Here is an 18,893-nt window from a genome sequence, read left to right on the forward strand (position 1 = left end):
AGACAGACCAAGACCAAGTGAGACGAAAGACCAACTTGGCAATCAGGTATGACACATGTAAAATGTGATGCAAACCTGGTTATTCTCAAACTGATTGAAAGATTCAGTTTATTAAAAAAAAGAAAATAAAAAAGATGTGTACATTTTTCATTGCCAACTGTTATATTGTGTATGTATTGTATGAAATATTGATAAAATAAAACATACATATCCAAGCAAAAATGTTGAGCAGTTGAATAATTTTTTTTTTTGATGCTCAGGAACTACTGCAGTTAAAGAGTTGGTCTTAGCACATACAATTTAAACAAATAATTTCATATTGGATTTTGTACATAAAAGAGATCAGTGATGTTATTTACTAACTAGTATGTGATATGGTAGCATAATATGCTAAACATTACTATGAGTGATAACATATTGTAAAGCCAAAACATGTTATTTTTCTAAACCTAACTTTCTACCTTTTTAGCCTAAACCTAAATAAGTAATCCTAGAAATAACATTCTAAGTTTATTTTAAAAATAGACTATATGCATGCAACAGAAACTTTACATTTCCTATTAAAAATAGATGTATATTTTGAAAAGACACAAAGATAACGATGTAAATTCACTTTGAACATCAAAACAAATTTTATTAGTTTTGTAAACTAAAAATGTATTGAATGGCAGAATGTCATGCTTTTACACAGGCAACTGTGATATTTGTTGTGGTCTTATTTCTTTAAAAACAAACCTCTGAGACTAACAAGACTGAGTAAAAACAGTTGACTGAGACAACCAACCTTTAAAAAGTGGTTGAAACTGAGATATCTTATTCAGTATACTGCAGGTAGCCAAAATAAGAACAGTGGCATTAGAAGGGTTGCACACTCCTGGTTTGGTAGCCACCTGTAAAGTAGGAATCAGTATGGTCAAATAAATAACATTAATTCAATATTGTTGAAGATTACTTGCGGAGTTCCTCAAGGCTCATTGTTAGGCCCATTATTGTTTATTCTGTATGTGAATTGTGTTTGTTTTTATGATATATTATAGGTTTCCAAAACATTCAAACATATCTTATTTGCAAATAATTTGTTTTGGTTTGTGAATAATTTGAAAAAAACTTTTTGATGCTGCAGAAAGGGAACTGAAACTTCTAAAGAGTTGGCTCAATTAGCAAACTATACCAGAATTTAAACAACATAGAATTCATCATCTTTGGCAATCATTTGACAAATTTTCACAGAAAAGAGATAATGGGTGATGTTAAAATTCAGCTGAATCTAGGTTATACATGGCAAAGCAAAATTGATAAACCCTTCTTACTTAAAAAGAGAGCCATAAAAATTGTAAACCAAACTATTTTTCAAGAACCAACTAACCTCATGCTTCCACAAAGGCTCCTTCATTCAGAGCTTTGTCATTTTTTAACAACACAAATCATGGATAACATCAAAAACACAGTCGTACATGAACATATCCCAAACGTATTTAAAATAAGCGAAAGTCAATATTATTTAAGAGGAATCTGTATGTTTATTTATGGAACAGCTGCATTGAGGAACTGAGAATGTGCAGCACTTTGCATAAGTTTAAGAAACAGAATTTTATGTATAAATCTAAAAATGTATGAGAATGGCAGGTTCAGGTTTTTTATACTACACTATAAAGAAATATATTTTTGTTGATGCATTATTTTCTGTTGTACAGCTATAACACCCCCACTGCAATACTTGCATTTGTAATAACGTAAGGCCAAAAGACAACACAATGCTTAAAAAGGGTTAAAACATGCTAGGGAGGAAGGTGCCGATACAGTCTACCCTGTCACACAGCCAAAATAATTATATTTCAAATTCAAATACCACATCTGGTTAGTTTCAACTGTACTGTCTCTGTATGTATGCAGTTTCATGTTTCACAATATACCTGATTTACAAAAAAACTGATCATTTTAATGAGTGGTCCACCAGCATTTTGGGTCCTGATTTGGCCTCTGTAGAGCTTTTGTATTACCAAAGTTCTAATTTTACAAATGCTGCTAATTACAAGCCATCATTGCAGTGGGGCTTGTTTTGTAATCCTTAAATCCAGAATTGGCAGGACATAACTGGACTATGGTCAATCCCATGTCATTTACAATCCAATGTGACATAATGTACTTTAAGAACTAGGAGCACACTTTTAAATAGCTTTAGTAAAAATCATGTTTTGAATGTTTGTAGTTGTTTTTATAAACCTTTCTGGGGCTTCAAAAAGGTTGGAATAAAAGAAATGTTAAGGTTTATTTCCATCAATTCTTTACATTGACTAACATTTAATCAGTCCCACTATAAATATTTGACAGGAGTATTTTTTTTTTTCAATTCACTGAACACTTCCCAGTAACATTTCTGCAGCAGCAATCGCCACTTTTACAACTTAATGAACTTCTGTACCAGTCAATTTATTTGTTGTTTCTGTTGCCGTAATTGCTTCCACCATTTTAGGAAGTTGAGGGTCACATGTCTGAGCAACATCACTGACTAGTACTGTTATAAAACAGGGAATGTATATGAGTTTTCCAATCCTTCTGAATAATCATTGTTGTTTCTGCTTTAAAGACTCAAACAAACACTGGTGGCCACTCAGAACTTAGCAGTGCCTCAGACAGGGAGGACTGTACACTTCAAGGCTCTGTAAGTCAGATGATAAACACTCATGGAATATTTAAATTTGAATAGGGAAGAGATGATTTAAGCCTTGACGTGCTGATGTGATTTGTTAAATTCATCATAGCTGTGCAGTTTTTCACCAGCTGACGTGCATTGACACTAACTCGTCTTCTCTCTACCTACAGGAGCGGTGCACCTGGAAAATGCAGTTTCGGTAAAGCCCATTCAAGGTAAATCACTGCATCTGGTCATTCATCACTGAGGGGAAAGAAGGAACTCATCAGCTTCACAGTTGGAGGAAGGACAGCCCAAAGCTTCCCTCTTTGTCCAGAGTTCTCTCTGTCCGAACGATGTCAACTTCCGCTGCAGACAGTGTAGGAAGAGGAACCAAAACCTCTAAAGTATCAAAGGATCATAAAAAGGTAGGCGGATGTAATTATTGATTTATGTCACCTACTACTTTCCAAGGAAGAGAAGATCTCAAACATCCTCTGTTTTGAAGACAGAGACACCCACTACTACAGAATAATTACTGATATCAGAACTGAAAATAAAAATGATGAACTCATCGGACTGGACTTATCTACCTCATAAAAACACAGAGGATGTATATTTTGAAGACTTTCTAATTCTTGTGAATAAAACCTCTCAGTATTTTTCATGCTTTAAGACAAGAAAACCACATTGGCACCATTTTTTGTTTAGAAATGTTGGGTGTTAGTGTGCTGCTGTCAATCAGTCAGAATCCAAGAGGTCATAAAATCCAACCAAAATGGAAATGAAGATGTAAATGTCAGTTTCAGTAAAACAAAGAGCAACACCATACCTGCAGCTGAGTGATGTTTTTGTCACTCAGCTGTGTTATGTAACAGCTTTTTAATACCTTCAATGACCTCATGCTTTACTCAGGAGTCTCACTGCCGTCAAAACTGTTTGTTTTAAAGGGTTGATTTTAACGATTATCCGTCATCAATAAATTAATTGCTCAATTATCACAAACAGTTTTAATTTAGCCCTCGGGATGTCAATGATTTTTTATTTTGGTTGCTTACTCATCACTCCATTCTTTATGATTTGTTGAAGTCATTGACTACTGGCAGACAACAGCACTGGTATATTTTTATCCATAAGCAATACTGGGCAAACTTCTAGCCTTCCTCTGCACCCTTCTGTGTGTCAGCTCTGATAGTATCCAGCTACGCACATGACTAACATGACATTTTGTATATTCATGGTACCCAGAGGCTGAACACTGAACAGTCTCGTGACTTATCATGTCACACTCAGCTGTAAGCCGCTTTGTGTTATGTGCTAGTGCATATGTTAGCATGCTAACACTAGGGCTGCCACTAACGATTATTTTCATTGTTGACTAATCTGTCGATTATTTCTTCGATTAGTCGACTAATCATTTCATCGAAAAATTTGTTAAAATGTTGAAAAATGTAGGTCTGTCTCTCCCAAACCCCAAAATTATGTTATCTAATGTCTTGTTCCATACTCATGCCAAAGGGTTTTAGTTCACTGTCACGGGAGAGTGTGTAAAGCTGCCAATATTTGAACGTAAGAAGCTGCAGTAAGAGTATTTTGGGGTACTTTTATAGTACTATAGTCGACTACTAAAATAGTCACTGATTATTTTAATAGTTGATTAGTCATCAATTAGTCGACTAATCGTGGCAGCCCTAGCTAACACACTAAGATGGTGACCCATGTTTGTTATACCTGCTTAGCATCAGCATGTTTGTGTTTTCCCTGTGAGCATGTTAGTGTGCTGACGTATGGGTGAGACATGTGACCTTCTGCAGGGAACAGCTTGTAAGATGTGATATGTCATTAACAGTTTTCCTCATATTTGTACTGTGAGGTGGTGTGACCTTTCCTTTGACTGGACAAGTCTGTGTGCTGTGTTACCTTTTAATTCACAATCACAGATGTACTAATAACTGTGCATTCAACATGCCTGTGGCGAGGATCATTTTTCAAACACGTTGTTGTCAGTTAACACTCAGCAAGTTAGTATATAGCCCACCAGTTGAGCAAGTTAGCATGTTAACATTTATTGACTTGATGATGGCACAAGAAGAAAAGTTAAAGTATTAGCTGAAATACAACAGTTCATCCAGAGAGGAACGTGAATGTGTTTCCCAGAAATGCAGCATAAAGTGCTTTACAATAAGGGCAGTATAAGCACTGAGTGCTTCACATGAAAAAAGACAGAATGAACATAAAACAGACAAGGCAATTCAACATAAAAGGACATTTAAAACAGTTTAAAACATGGATTAACTGATTCATAAAATTATAGAGTTGTAAAACTATAAATCATAAATCAAGTAAAAGAGTTGCAGCAGTGTAAATAAAAAAGTAAAAGTGTAAAAAGAAAGAGTTTCAGACCTGTATCAGGCAGTCAGAGCTATTTAAAGGCTAAAATGAACACATACATTTTTAGCTTTCTTTTCAAAATATTTAGCGAGCTAGCTTCATTGATATCTATAGGTTGTGTGTTCCATAGCTTTGGAGCGTCATTGAAAATAAAGATGTCAACCTCATGGTGGCACAGGAGGAAAAATTCAGAAAATAACCAGAAGTCAGTGAGATTCATCCTCTGGGGACTTGAATGTCAGTAAAATATTTAATGGCAATCCATTCAGCTGTAGCTTAGCTCGACTGACTGATCTTCTGGATGGACCAAATGATCAACATTGCCATCCCATGATCCACACTGCTTGTTGAAAACTAATTGATACATTTCAATAGAATTTGGTGAAAGTCTAGTGAATCGTTAATAGATGAATTAGTTCATTAATTTGTTTTTTAACAAGTGTTTTCTCCTTCTCCTTCTTTGGTTTGTCAGCCCACAGCGGCTGCCCTGAAAGGAGCCATCCAGCTGGGCATCGGTTACGCTGTGGGAAACCTCAGCTCCAAACCCGACAGAGATGTTCTCATGCAGGACTTCTCTGTAGTGGAGAGCGTTTTCCTGCCCAGGTATAGTCTCTCATTTCATCTCATTTTTTTCTTGGCATGTGGCGTATGTGCATAATCAATGTCAAGTACCAGTAAGGATCAGTTCACCCCAATTACAAAATGATTTACTATTTTTCCACCTCCCTTTGGTGGCATCTATCAAATAGTTTGGTTTTATAAGATTTTAAAATATCTGTCTCCACATCCACCCCATAGACTGCATAGAGCAAAGCCAATATAAGTTTAGTTATAAATAGTTAAAGGAGTTTGACATCAGCTGTGTGTACCAGTCAGTGTGCTTGCACACATTGGCGGGAACTTGATATCACAAATATGTCTACTGCGCAGACTCAAAATGACATCACAAGCGCAAGATGGCAGCGGTCATATACAGGATGTATTGGCTTCAGTTTTGTACAGTAAGAGGAAGTGGAGATGTGTCGTCTATCTTTATGTACAGTCTGTGGTACACCCTAATGAAATGCAGGGTAAAGTTACTGTGTTTGAACTGCTGAATGAATTGAAACTTGGCTACCTGAGTGTAACGCAATCGCTCTGTCTCTAATGTCATTTCCTACACTTTTCATGCCCCTCAAACAAACAGTAGTTACCTAAATAACAGTACTTGTTAATGCTAATTAATATGATCAAATATGTAACATAGTTTTTGCTCTAAAAACACAGATGTGGCAGCATATAGATTTATATTAATATTAAGACAAATAGGGAAGTCACTTTCGGAAGTTTACAACCTGTTAAGTTGTGGTTTAGTAGGAAACCACACATTTCAGCAATCGTCTTTTTCCACAGCAGATATTTTGACATCATTGGAAATCCACAGGTCTTACCAAAAACATTAACAATGGCTTCATTCTATTCAAATGTCCCAGGACCCTGAAATGGAGCAGCAAATTGGTATTCATCCATAATTCATATTATGTACGCCTCTGTTTTTCCTGTTGTGACAAGTTAAAATGTTTTATGTGAAAAAGGCCAACAGGATGGTGCAAACAGCTGCTGTGTCTGTTCTATCCTAACTTCAGTACATTTTGTTTGTTCTCCAGCGAGGGCAGCAACCTGACACCAGCCCATCACTACCCAGATTTCCGTCTGAAAACGTACGCACCGCTGGCCTTTCGCTACTTCAGAGAGCTGTTTGGCATCAAACCAGACGACTATCTGGTCAGTGTGGAAATTCACATCGTCATTCTGATTCATCACAATATGGTGGAAGTTGATGTGGTGGGTTGAATGAAACACTTTGTCACGTCAAGACTGTTGCGTCATTCTGAATTTCAGTACTCCATCTGTAACGAGCCTCTGATCGAGCTGTCCAACCCCGGAGCCAGCAGTTCCTGGTTCTACCTCACCAGCGATGATGAGTTCATCATTAAGACGGTGCAGCCTAAAGAGGCCGAGTTCCTGCAGAAGCTTCTTCCTGGTTACTATATGGTGAGCTCCTTCCTCCAAAATAAACTGTCACTATGTTTACATACACACATTTTGGTGCATGTGCTTCTTCTTGCGCAGTGCAAACAAAACAGGGATGTACTTGTAAACGCATAGCTGCCACTAGTGTTATTATTACATGGTACATTATTACCTCCGCCAAGGAGGTTATGTTTTCGCCGGCGTTGGTCTGTTTGTCTGTTTGTTTGTGTTTGTCTGCAAAATAACTCAAAAAGTTATGAACGGATTTTGATGAAATTTTCAGTTTTAAAATACACTCATTCCATGACCAGACGTGCGCCACTGGTTGGCAGTGGCGAGTAGGCCTACTTAGGCTCGTCAGGAATACATAATGTCTATCGTCTGACTGAATGGGGGTTTTAATGACTCAGTGACACGGTATGTACAAGACGCTGCTGTTGATTAAAACTGCCTCCCAACTTGATGTCTGGGCAGGGCTAATGTGGAAACCTGTGTCTGAGTGGTAGAAGAGTAAAGGCTGGATTCTCACTGCTTACCTCTTGCTCGCCTGCGTCCCAAGAGCGTCCCAAAAGCGTCCCAGAAGCGGCTCAGAAGCGACGCCGTTTTTGTTGGCATTCTCACCAGACACGTCGCATTTCAGTGCGCAAGCGCCAGCGCCATAGGGAAAACACATGCAAACGCTTCCAAGACTCGCACCTCACACGAAAAAATAGGATTCTATAAATAACCTAATTGTGATGCAGGCTGCAAAATCTGATGCAGAGGGGGAGGGAATATCATCTACTTGGCGGAGGTCTGCACTCTCTGAGTGCTTTTCCAGTTGAGCATGGTTTTTTTTTTTTTTTTACCATGTTTTTACATGTTTGTACCCGAAGCTTGGTCAAAAATACAAGATACCTTTTAAGTAAAAGATACAATTCAGATAGAAATCCTCCACTTTTACTCCCACCCACAAAACAAACTTTCGTTTGGCTTGTATTTGTTCTTAGATGTCAATAAAAACAGCTCTGGTGGTCTTTCTGAAGAGTTTCTTGGTAGAGTGTTAGTGCCTTTTGGTATGACAGTTTTTGGGTACGACTATCCAGTAGTCAAATCTGACATGGCTCATTTACTTTATGTTGGCAGAACAAAACAAAATTTGAAAACACAGATTTGAGAACATAATACTAAGCCAGTATTTTTCAAAGACCCACATGCACACCTTAAAACTATTCTGCATATAATCCTCGAAAAATATCTGCTTTGTCTTTGTTGTAGAATCTGAATCAGAACCCAAGGACGCTGCTGCCCAAGTTCTACGGCCTTTACTGCATCCAGTGCAGCGGTGCCACCATCCGCGTGGTGGTGATGAACAACGTGCTGCCGCGCGCCATGAAGATGCACTATAAGTACGACCTGAAGGGTTCTTCGTACAAACGCCGTGCCTCACGTAAAGAGCGTGGCAAACCTTCACCCACATTCAAAGACCTGGACTTCCAGGAGATGCACGAGGGCCTGCACTTCGACCCGGACACCTACAGTGCCCTGATGAAGACCCTGCAGAGGGACTGTCGGGTGTGTTCACACAGTTGTAACTGCTTTTTTTATTTTCAGTTTTTTAAAAATATGATTTAATTTACAATGATGCAAAACAGAAAACAGAGACAAATTCTTAAATTTCAGAAACTGAAACCAGAGAATGGGCGAAATAGCCAAAATTACATAGGCCACAAATCGGCACTTGGTTTTTCAATTTATCACCTGATCATTTGAGCAATAATATTACTCACAGTTGGTTTAAATCTTTCCTCAACACAGCCTGAACTGAATCCAGCCAGTAATCACAGCACCACTCGGCCCATTAGATAACATTATGCAATCACCAAAGCCCACTTCTTTGAGCCACCCTCCCTCTGCCAGGTCCGAGGTGTTATGATGGCCTCGTTAGCGCCTGCCTGTTATTTCATTAGTGTGAAACAACAGTGGCCACTTGATGGAGGATTAATTCCCAGCAGAGCGAAGCACCTGACTCATATGATCAGACTGAGCAGCTGGACTGTGGAGCACAAACTGGTCCGTCTGGGTGTAACATGTTCTCAGTGCATGAGCTCAGTTAGTGTGTTACATAACACAGTGGAAAGCAAAGGTTTCTTTGTTCTCAGGCGTTGGTTCATGACATCAGTGTTTGGTCAGAGGGATTGAGGCTTATGCTGTACTGTATTTATAGTTTGCAGATCAAGATTTAGCCCCTTTAACTGCGACCCACTTAGGTGTAAGAGAGGTTAATTACAGCTTGGTTAAAGGAGTTGTATGCGACATTCAGATCATATCTTTGATTCAGAGTCTGGGCCAGGATTGTCTGCACACAGCTCTCAACATGGAGGTGGCTGAGCCGGCAGCTAGTGGCTAACAGTGCTGACCACAGCAACAGTGCTAACAGAGCTTACTGTGTTTATGTGGGAAGGAACCAAAGGGTGGGTGCTATGTTTCTACGCTGACGACGCCCTGTTATATGCTGTAACTTACGTGCTTACGTGCACTGTGCAGAGCAGTGGCAATGAGCTAGCCAGTGTGGGACACACACACACAGAGCGGAAGGATCTCAGAATACCAAAAAAATAAACATTAAAATGGCATTTATGAATTTTATTAAGGCTTGTTTTTCAATGAATTTCTTCAATTGCTTCTGCTAAATGCTTGAGTTGCTTACGTCCAGTTTCCATCTCTCATCAGGTCCTGGAGAGCTTTAAGATCATGGACTACAGTCTCCTGCTGGGGATTCATGTTTTGGACCGGAAGCCGCTGAGCAGAGGAAACCGATGTGACAGCAGGAAAGGACAGAAAGTCCTCTACTCCACTGCCCTCGAGTCCATCCAGGGGAACGTGAAGGCTCCTGAACCAGTGGCTGATGACGATGAAACGTGAGCATATTTTCTGCATTTTTTTCCTTTGCACTCATTTTGGCTTTGCAGGGCATGTAATATGGAAAACACAGTTTAAACAGCATATTTCACAGCTTGATTTCCTATTAGAGTTGTTTCTGTATGTAATATGAAGACAGTTAGCGTTTGGCTATGGTCTGCTTTTTATGCTTACATATATGGTCTCCAAGTGTTTAACAGTGTGGAGTGATGGCTTTAATATGATTAAACAACTTTGTCCGAGGTCTGTCTGTGTTTTTCTTCTCTATCCTGAACTTTCTCTTTTTAGTTTAAAGTCTCTTCTTCTGCTTTGTCTTCAGCCCTTTTACACAAGCTGTTTTCCCACGAGCAAAAACTGTTGTGAAATTTTGCACAGTGGTGTGATCTGGTCCAAATGACTCATTATACTAGGGTGATAATTTTCCTGATAGTGGCACTATAGCAAAATCTAAGGTGCTTTATTCTGTGTTATTCACTGACACATTTTTTTTTTCAGACTGGGTGGAATTCCTGCCAAACATAAAGACGAGAACCTTCTGATCTTTTTAGGAATCATTGACATCCTTCAGTCCTACAGGTGAGCTCACAGTATCACACACAAACATATGCACATTTAGTGTATATTGTGTATTTTATAGTGTAAATTTAAATGGAACAGTTTTAGAAATTTATTAGTGCCAACCTCAATTAATATTTTAAATAATGTTGCTTGATGCTTATGGGTTGTGTTGTACTTTGCTTATGGTGTTGGTGGTATGTGCAATGCATGAATAACTGATGTGCAATACTGTTATGTGTAGTATGTGTTTTTATGTTTTTTTTAATGTTTTTATGGTGTATGATTTTCATTTCCTCTTAACTGTTATTGTAAGGCAGCAATACTTGTGCAGTTCCTCAGTCCAAGATCATATCATATCGTATCGCATCGTATCGTATCGTATCGTATCGTTTCGCATCGCATCGCATTGCATTGTAATGTGTCATAATAAGGTTTTGGTTTCACTTTTAATAGTTCTGCTTACTGTTGTGTTTGCCTGTCATATTCCAATCCAATTGGCCAAAAACAAATGTTGGCTTTACACATTTCATTTGTATGCGGCGGACATGTTGAATGCATCAACAAACCAGTGGACATGACTTTGGAGAATATTATGTTTTGGCTTAAAACACCAATGATTGGTGCCACAAAAGACACTGGAAACACAGCAACAGGTCACTAAAAAACACATGAGGTGGCACAAACAATGCTGGAAATGCAGCAAAGGGCGTCAAAAAACATCTATGTTTAGACACACAAATGCAGCAATGGGTCAGTAACAAACACCCACATTTGGTGGCGCAAATGCCACTGGAAACATAGTGACAGGTTGCTAAAAATACCCACATTTGGTGACACAAACTAGACTAAAAATGTAGCAACAGGTCACTTAAAAACACCCATTTGGTGGCAGAAAAGCCACTGGACATGCAGCAATGGTTTGATAAAAACACCCACGTTTGGTTACATAAAGGCCACTGGTAATACAGCAATGGGCCACTCAAAATACTCATGTTAAAGGGCACACATGCAGCTGGAAGCACAGCGGTGGGTCACCAAAAAACACCCTTGTTTGGTGGCACAAACGCCTCTTGAAAACGCAGTGACAGGTCGCTGAATACACCCTTGTTTGGAGAAACAAACCTGCAGGAAATGCAGCAATGGGCTGCATTTTCCATCTCATCTTTTTTGTTCATTTACATTTCACGATCACTTAAGTTTTAATTTATTTAATTGATAAATGTATCCACTAATTTTGATTCATTGAAAATGTCTAGTCTAATGTCTAATGTCGAGTATAGAGTGTGTAACCAAGCTCTAGACTGTATGATTATTATAATTAAACAGGTGACAAATGACATTCATTTTTATTTTTACTTCTTATTTTCAGGTTCATCAAGAAGGTTGAACACTCCTGGAAAGCTCTTGTGCATGATGGGGTACGTACGTACTGCAGGTTTTTATGTCCAACCACATGCATCTGTACAAGTATATGAGTGTGTGAGTATCTAATATCATTCTCTGCTTCTCAGGACACAGTGTCGGTTCACAGGCCCAGTTTTTACGCGGACAGATTTCTGAAGTTCATGGGGACGACTGTATTTAAAAAGCTCTATTGTAAGTCACTGAGCTTATTCAGAACCCTGCATTAACCGTGAGATTAGTGAGCTTCTCTTTTAAAGTCACTCTGTCTTTGTGCCTCTCAGCTTTAAGAGGAACATCTTCAAAGAGGAAGAGGAGTTCCCTTTATGCAGTGAAATCAGCCTCTCAGGAGTTTCTGTCGCCACAGAAGGAGGAGAAGAAGGAGGAGAAGAAGGCCCAGAGCATGGACAACCTGGATGGAAACTGTAAGCTTAAGGAATGCACTTAACATGATGCTCTAGCAATCATTTTTTTGTCATGGTTTTTAGGAGAGACTTTGCTTGATTCACTTATTGGTGATCTGCTTGTTACAACAGTTTACAGTTCCTCCAAACAGCCGGATCTCCTTCCGAAAGTTTCTTTCCAGGGGATCCAAAAAGACGAGGACGATCTTGAAAACAGGTATTTTACGCGAGCAGCTCTCAGATCTAAGTTCTGTATCCTTAACAAGTCTGCTCACCACAAAGTTTAACAAGTAATGATTTTTTGATTGCTTCACACTTACAAAAAGGATGATACAAGGTAATGAACTGACAAGATGTTCAATAGAAAAAGATATTGGTTTTTTAATTCAAGTCAAAATGCATTTTAAATGAAAAAATATATGTACTGGGAGAATCTGAAGTGTGGGCTTCATTTTTGTTTCATTTAGAAAATCAATCTTTATTTATTTATTTATTTATTTTAATTTATTTTATTTCATTTTATCCTTGCTGATCCCAAAGTCGAGACCCATAAGAAAAATGATAGCATTAAAATTAAGATAAGCTAAGATAAGATGACCCATTATTCATCCCAGGAACAAACAGGAAGCATCAGTAGGAAAAAAATACAAAGCAATATATATGTAAGTAAAATAAATAAACTGCAAAAATAAAAAGCTTCATAATGAGCAAACAGTATAAAACACAAAGCAATAAAATAGGTAAGCGTCAAAAAGAAGAGGTGGAATATAATGAAGAGACAGACTGAATGGCTGACTTCACATTATTGACCAATGGACACACAGATAGTGTTAAAATTAACACTTAATAAGAGCCTATATTTACATTTTTCTGTCAAGCAAAATGCAGGGAAGAGAAATTTAGTGTATTCACTTGTATTTTATGTTGCAGTGAAGACAGACGAGCCTCCAGTTCAACAATCGCTCTGGACGACCCTCTGCCGTCTCTCAGCAGGAGCACATCAGACTCTGAGCTGGACGTCTACTTGGTATGAAATGTTTACTGTATACAATTTGAGCAGGAAAAAAACATGATATTATTGTCAACAAATCCCATGAAAAGACTAAAATCAACAGTGTGCTAATTTGTCTGTCAATATTGTTTGATATTCCTACCCTGTCCATAGCTCTGAGCCCCATGAAAATTATAGAATATCACCAACTTTATCCTTTAATTACTTCAATTAATTGTATGTATACCAGTTTGTCCAAATATACCTCTCTTTAGGCTTTAATATCTATGGCGTGACACAAAGACTGGAAGCAAGGAGAAAACCGTTAACCTGGCTCCCCCTACAGGCCAAAAAAATCTGCCTACCAGCAACTCTAAAGTTCACAAATTATATCTCATCTGCCTGACAACGCGGTGATGACGAGACTTAAGGTAGTCACTGCACCTGCCAAGACATCGAGTGCTTTTCATTACGCTAACATACTTCCTGGGGTCCTTGCTCCTCCTCCATTTTAAAAATTGTTCCCCTTCCACTATCAGGAGCAAGGAGAGAGGAGGATTCTGGAGGAGCTTAGAGCAAGAAATCACAGCTGTACCCTATGTGGAAGAGTTTTATCAAGTGGTCACATCTCCACATGTGGCACAGTAACTGATGTCACTGAACACTGAAGCTATGAAACCAAGAATTTGTCTTTGCTGTCTCTTTCTCAAAATCCATGAGGTGGATATCAGACGCAAGGCAGAGACGCAAGTGAGGGGAGCAACGAGACACATTAGCATTATAAAAGGCAGTATTTAACCGCAACTTGCCACTTTACACTGTTTTTTGTTGATATATTGTGTTAATAGTGAGCTTTAGAGGTGCTGATAGGTGGATTGTGTTGCCTTTGGACAGAGCTAGGCTAGCTGTTTCCCTCTGTTCCCAGTCTTTTTTGTAAGCTAAGCTAACTAGCTTCTGGCTGGCTGTAGCTTTGGTATCTAAACATGAGAGTGGTATCAATTTCCTCATCTAACTCTGGTCAGGCAGGGCTCTTAATTACTCTGCAATTCTCAAACAGTTGGGTTATTCTTAACATATTAAGACTTTTCTTTCAAACTATTACTTTTTTATATATATTCCCAGCCAACATTTGCATGTGGGGCCAACACGGGTCGTAAATGGGCTGAAAGATGGGTCCTGAATGGGACTGTTAGGAGGTTCCACATTGGCTTCATGGTAATTGCCCACATAGGCGGGTTTACCCAAGTGGGCCCCACAAGAGTTATGCTATGGCTACCTAGGTACTAAGTGGGTATGGGCCGAATCTTATGTGGCATCCACTTGGGTAAACCAACCCATGTGGGCAAATGGCATGGGGCCAACATGGAACCTGGAGAAAATCCCATATAGGGCCCATTTACTACGCACATGGGCCCCACATACAAACGTTGGCTAGGTTACAACAATATTCCTGATGCTTTCATGCATTTATTCGGCATGAAATTAGAGCTTTTACCTGTTTATGACTGTGACTCCTCAAAAACAGTGGGCCTAATATTTTGTTGTGTTGACGTATATAGGGACATTGTCACGATGAATCCAGGGGTCACTGGGTGTTTCTGCATTTTCAGCATCACAAAGTCTCACCCAGGCGACCCAGCTGGAGTTGATCAGTGCTTTGTGTCCCAGCATCCATAAACTGTAAGCAGCAAATGACATCCATAGACTGTTCTATTGATTTCTTTGTTGATTTTCTCTTTTGGACAAACCACTGTGTCTGTGGCCAGTGTCAGCTCCATCAACAAAAAGCCACGCTGTCCTTACGATGACTCAGTTTTGCCTCACAAAAACCTTAACAGAAACATGTAGCCTAAGTGAATATGTTATCCAGGAGAGCTTTATACGCATTACTTGCTTCCATCTTACCGCCGCTAATTTTTGCTGCTAATCCAACACGCAACTTCTCACATTTCCGAGAACTTTCGTCTTTGCTGGTTGTAGCTCTGAGGTCCTAGAGGCCCCACTGGCATCCTGTGACGTCTATACTGCGTGACTGAGCCGAGTCCAGGCTGCTGCAACCCCCCTCAGCCCTTACATCTGTATCAGCCTGAGAAACCTCCATGAATCCCCTCTTCTGCAGCACTTCTCTTACATAACCACCAAATCCTCATTCAGGCTTATATGAAGCTGTTCTTCAGACCACATTAAGCAGTTCTACTCAGGCTCTGTGGGAAGCCTGCAGACGTCGGAGTTAATCTGATCCCAAAGCCTCTGACAGAAGACAGAGGGATTCAAATATTATAGCGAGGGTGAAAGTGAAGTTTAGGATTTCTCTGACAGACATTTGTCTCTTGACTTGCTCAGAGAGATGATCTGCATACTCCCAGCTCTTTTAAAACTTTACACAAAAAGGACCATTACAAGGTTTTTGCACTCGCTGTCTTAATGTTTTCAATATTGGGATATCGAATATCAGTAAGGTTTGAAAACAACATGTAGATACATAAAACTTGTTGAGCATTAAAATATATTAGATGTTCCCTTTGATGGACAGCATCACCGTCTATGGAAACCATTTGCTGCCTGAAGGTTAAGAAAAAAATGCAAGCAAAAATATGAAACACACATGAAATAGCGAGGCAGTGCACACTGAATACACCAGGCATCCAAAAGCTTAAAAAGGCAACACTTAGACAAGGTCTTCATCAGGCAAACGTCCATGTGAAGAATCCCCAAAGTAATCCGCTGTGCACAGAAATACAGACAGTAATCAATAAGATAAAATAACCCTATAGAGGATACACAAACCGTAGACTGTATAAAATAATGAACGTAGTCATTGCTGTTACCAATTGGTTTGTGAACTCCCATTTTAAAGCCTTCAGTCTGGCACTCTAGCTGTCACCATCTCGGATTTTTGGAGCCAGAAGTGATTATATTTGAACAAGAGTGTGGAGATAACCATAATGTTAGCTGCTATGATGGTTCATTACAAGGCTATGGTTATAATTGTGTGCTCATAATGCTAATGCTAATGTTAATTTTACCTAGCCAACTACAGGCTTGAAACCATTAAGTACAGATGTCATGAAAGGGAATATAAGCTACAGAGTCAAAACTGTGTCCTTGTAGTGTTTTTGAAGCTGTGCCTTTTGTACCTTTCTCTCAGAGCTGGCCTCAAGTGGGCATTCAAGGAACTGCAGTTTTTGGCACTTCCACATTAGCCGCAATTGTCCTAATTAGCCTTGGGGATTGTAATTTGGTGTAAACACACATTTTTAGATATGTAGGAACAAAGCATACGATATTTGGCACCTGGAGAAACATCCCATCACTTATTATTTCTTCTTCTTCTTCATTTTTATTAAAGCCTATGTTTTCTTAATGGATTACAAAGATGGTTAGAATGTTGCCTCATTCAGGGACCATTTGCTTTACTGTAAGATCAGTGTGTTTCAGCTTGCTGCCTTCATCCCTGTCCACACTGGACTTCTGCACAGAACTAAAACCAAGGCCTAAACCTTCCTTTTTAAGACCTGACCATAATTTCAACTAAAGAGCCTAAACCCGGCTGCCAAAATTAAGATTCGAATCTGATTCAAAGCCCATTCTTTACCATTAGCATGCTAATGCAGCACATTTTCTGCTGCTTTCGCTCTTCCCACATGGCATTGCATATCTACTTGCAACATATGACACAGTCAAGACTGAGAGATACATTTAAATTGTATTTAGAGACCAAACCTGAGCCGAGCCCTGATACTTTCTCATGTGCCTTGTCTGCTGTTCTGCACCCGTACTTAACCAGGACTGGTTGTGCACGCTGTCAACTGTCTTTGCTTGAAATAATTGTGCTGCTTAATAATGCAAAAACAGTTTGATCCTGTTTAACTCCACTTCAAATAGGATCTCTGGCCCCTGGCCCTGTGCCTGCAGCACAGTCGCTGAAAGAAAGTGTTGGCATTGTACATTTCTGCAAACCATAGATACATTTATCTATCAAGTTTCATACATATCAACATTTATAAAGTGATGTAGTTCTGATTGCATGTATATGGTGTGATACCTAGGCAAGATGGCTGCCAAACTACAGACCACTGCACAAGACCAGCAAGCAACAAAGCTGTTTGTTGTTGTTAGGAAAACATTGCTGCATTTCCAGGGGCGATTGTGACACCAAACATGCATATTTTAAGCCAAAATGCAATCTTTTCATAACCATAGGCAAGTGGTTTTTGTGCCTAAACATAATCACACATTAACAACAGTATTGTTGAAATGTAAAGAAACATAAAGTTTCACATATGATAACATACAAATGTTACATACCGATGGTTTGCAGGAACGCACAATGCCAACATTTATTATTCCAGTGATTGGGTTGGTGCCGGGTAGGCCCGTTCAATCATCCATCTACAGTATGTCTAGTTTATAAATGTTAAAGTCTACAATAGTTTGTTATTCACATGGACACCAAAGGACAACAGTCACAGGAAAAAATAATCTTTTTGTTTTCTAGTGAAGAGAAACGAGTGATGGCTCGTCTCCAGCCACCTGGACGTCAGACCTTTGACCTCCCAGTCCTGCGTGTCAAGACATCAGCACTTCACAACAGTGTTAATGTGACACAAACTTTAAGTAACACATTGATGTCAGCTTCTTCACTGTGAGCATCACTCTGTGCCTCCGAGACTTCCCTTTTTAAGTCAGAGTAAATGTGCCAAATCACTGATTCTTCTGTAGAAATCCCGTCATGAACAGATGGGGACACAGTTTGTGTTTGTGTGCGTGAAGATCACTGAACCACTGTGTTAGTGTAAAACACTACGGAGCTGTTTCTTTTCCTGTTATCTGCACTTTGCTGCTAATTTAACAACAGTGCTAACAAAAGAAAAATCCTCTTGGATGTCTGAATTATGTGCAAATGTTCAAATGTTCTCAGCGGCTGGATCCCTGAAGAAATAGATTGTCTTGTTGTTTAATCAGCTTCAGGAAAAAATGATGCTGTCATTTTTAAATCATATAATGATACAGAGCCATGTTGAGATCATTCTGGTGTCAGGAATCTGAGTGGAAATTCATCTGTCAAGACATTCAAGTACGCATGAGTGATAGTGTTTATAACCTTATCAACATGATAGAATCCCAATTTACACAAAATAATATATCAATATTATGCTACACAATTATTTATTCTGTATCTTTGTATTTCTTTTTTCAAACTTCATTTCTGCTGCCACCATTACAAAAAAAGTATTTCAGTTCAGTTTCTTGTTATAACAAGATTTTTTTTCATGTTACAATATATTTTTCTGTCTTTGACCTTTCATGCATCCCTCTGTCATTTCTCTAGAAAATGTACATTTCATTTTCGCTTGGATTTATTGAAGCTGTCTGTCATGAACCGTTTTGAATCCTGGATTTTAGTAATGAGCACATGGTACGTTATGTCCACCAATGTATGTTCTGTCTTCTCTTTGTGCCTTCAGAAGTTTAAGAATCTGTGCTTTCATGTGATTTATAGGCCTACAACTGTATTATAGCAATACTTTAAACTTGTACATGTGAAATAAATTAATATTTTATGTTCTTAAACAGTCTCTTATTTCTTGAGAATTTGAAT

The 18,893-nt window shown here is 38.9% G+C and overlaps 1 protein-coding gene across 3 annotated transcripts; it reads left to right on the forward strand.

Moving 5' to 3' along the window:
* The first annotated feature begins 2,827 nt into the window (after positions 1–2,827).
* pip5k1ba (phosphatidylinositol-4-phosphate 5-kinase, type I, beta a) lies at positions 2,828–18,865 on the forward strand. 3 transcript variants are annotated; one of them, XM_049604672.1, is made up of 14 exons: positions 2,828–3,060; positions 5,496–5,626; positions 6,670–6,787; positions 6,905–7,057; positions 8,294–8,590; positions 9,749–9,936; positions 10,433–10,513; positions 11,865–11,913; positions 12,007–12,091; positions 12,181–12,321; positions 12,433–12,517; positions 13,231–13,327; positions 14,851–14,971; positions 17,790–18,865. In XM_049604672.1, the coding sequence occupies exons 1-13, from the start codon at positions 2,989–2,991 to the stop codon at positions 14,938–14,940; spliced, it is 1,587 nt and encodes a 528-aa protein (XP_049460629.1). In that variant the 5' UTR covers positions 2,828–2,988; the 3' UTR covers positions 14,941–14,971; positions 17,790–18,865. The 3 variants fall into 3 exon arrangements, with proteins under 3 accessions (XP_049460629.1, XP_049460630.1, XP_049460631.1); XM_049604673.1 differs by having other exon boundaries at positions 14,902–14,971; XM_049604674.1 differs by lacking the exon at positions 14,851–14,971.
* The last annotated feature ends 28 nt before the right edge of the window (positions 18,866–18,893 follow it).

Source organism: Epinephelus fuscoguttatus, linkage group LG18, assembly GCF_011397635.1.
Source record: "Epinephelus fuscoguttatus linkage group LG18, E.fuscoguttatus.final_Chr_v1".
NCBI lineage: Eukaryota > Metazoa > Chordata > Actinopteri > Perciformes > Serranidae > Epinephelus > Epinephelus fuscoguttatus.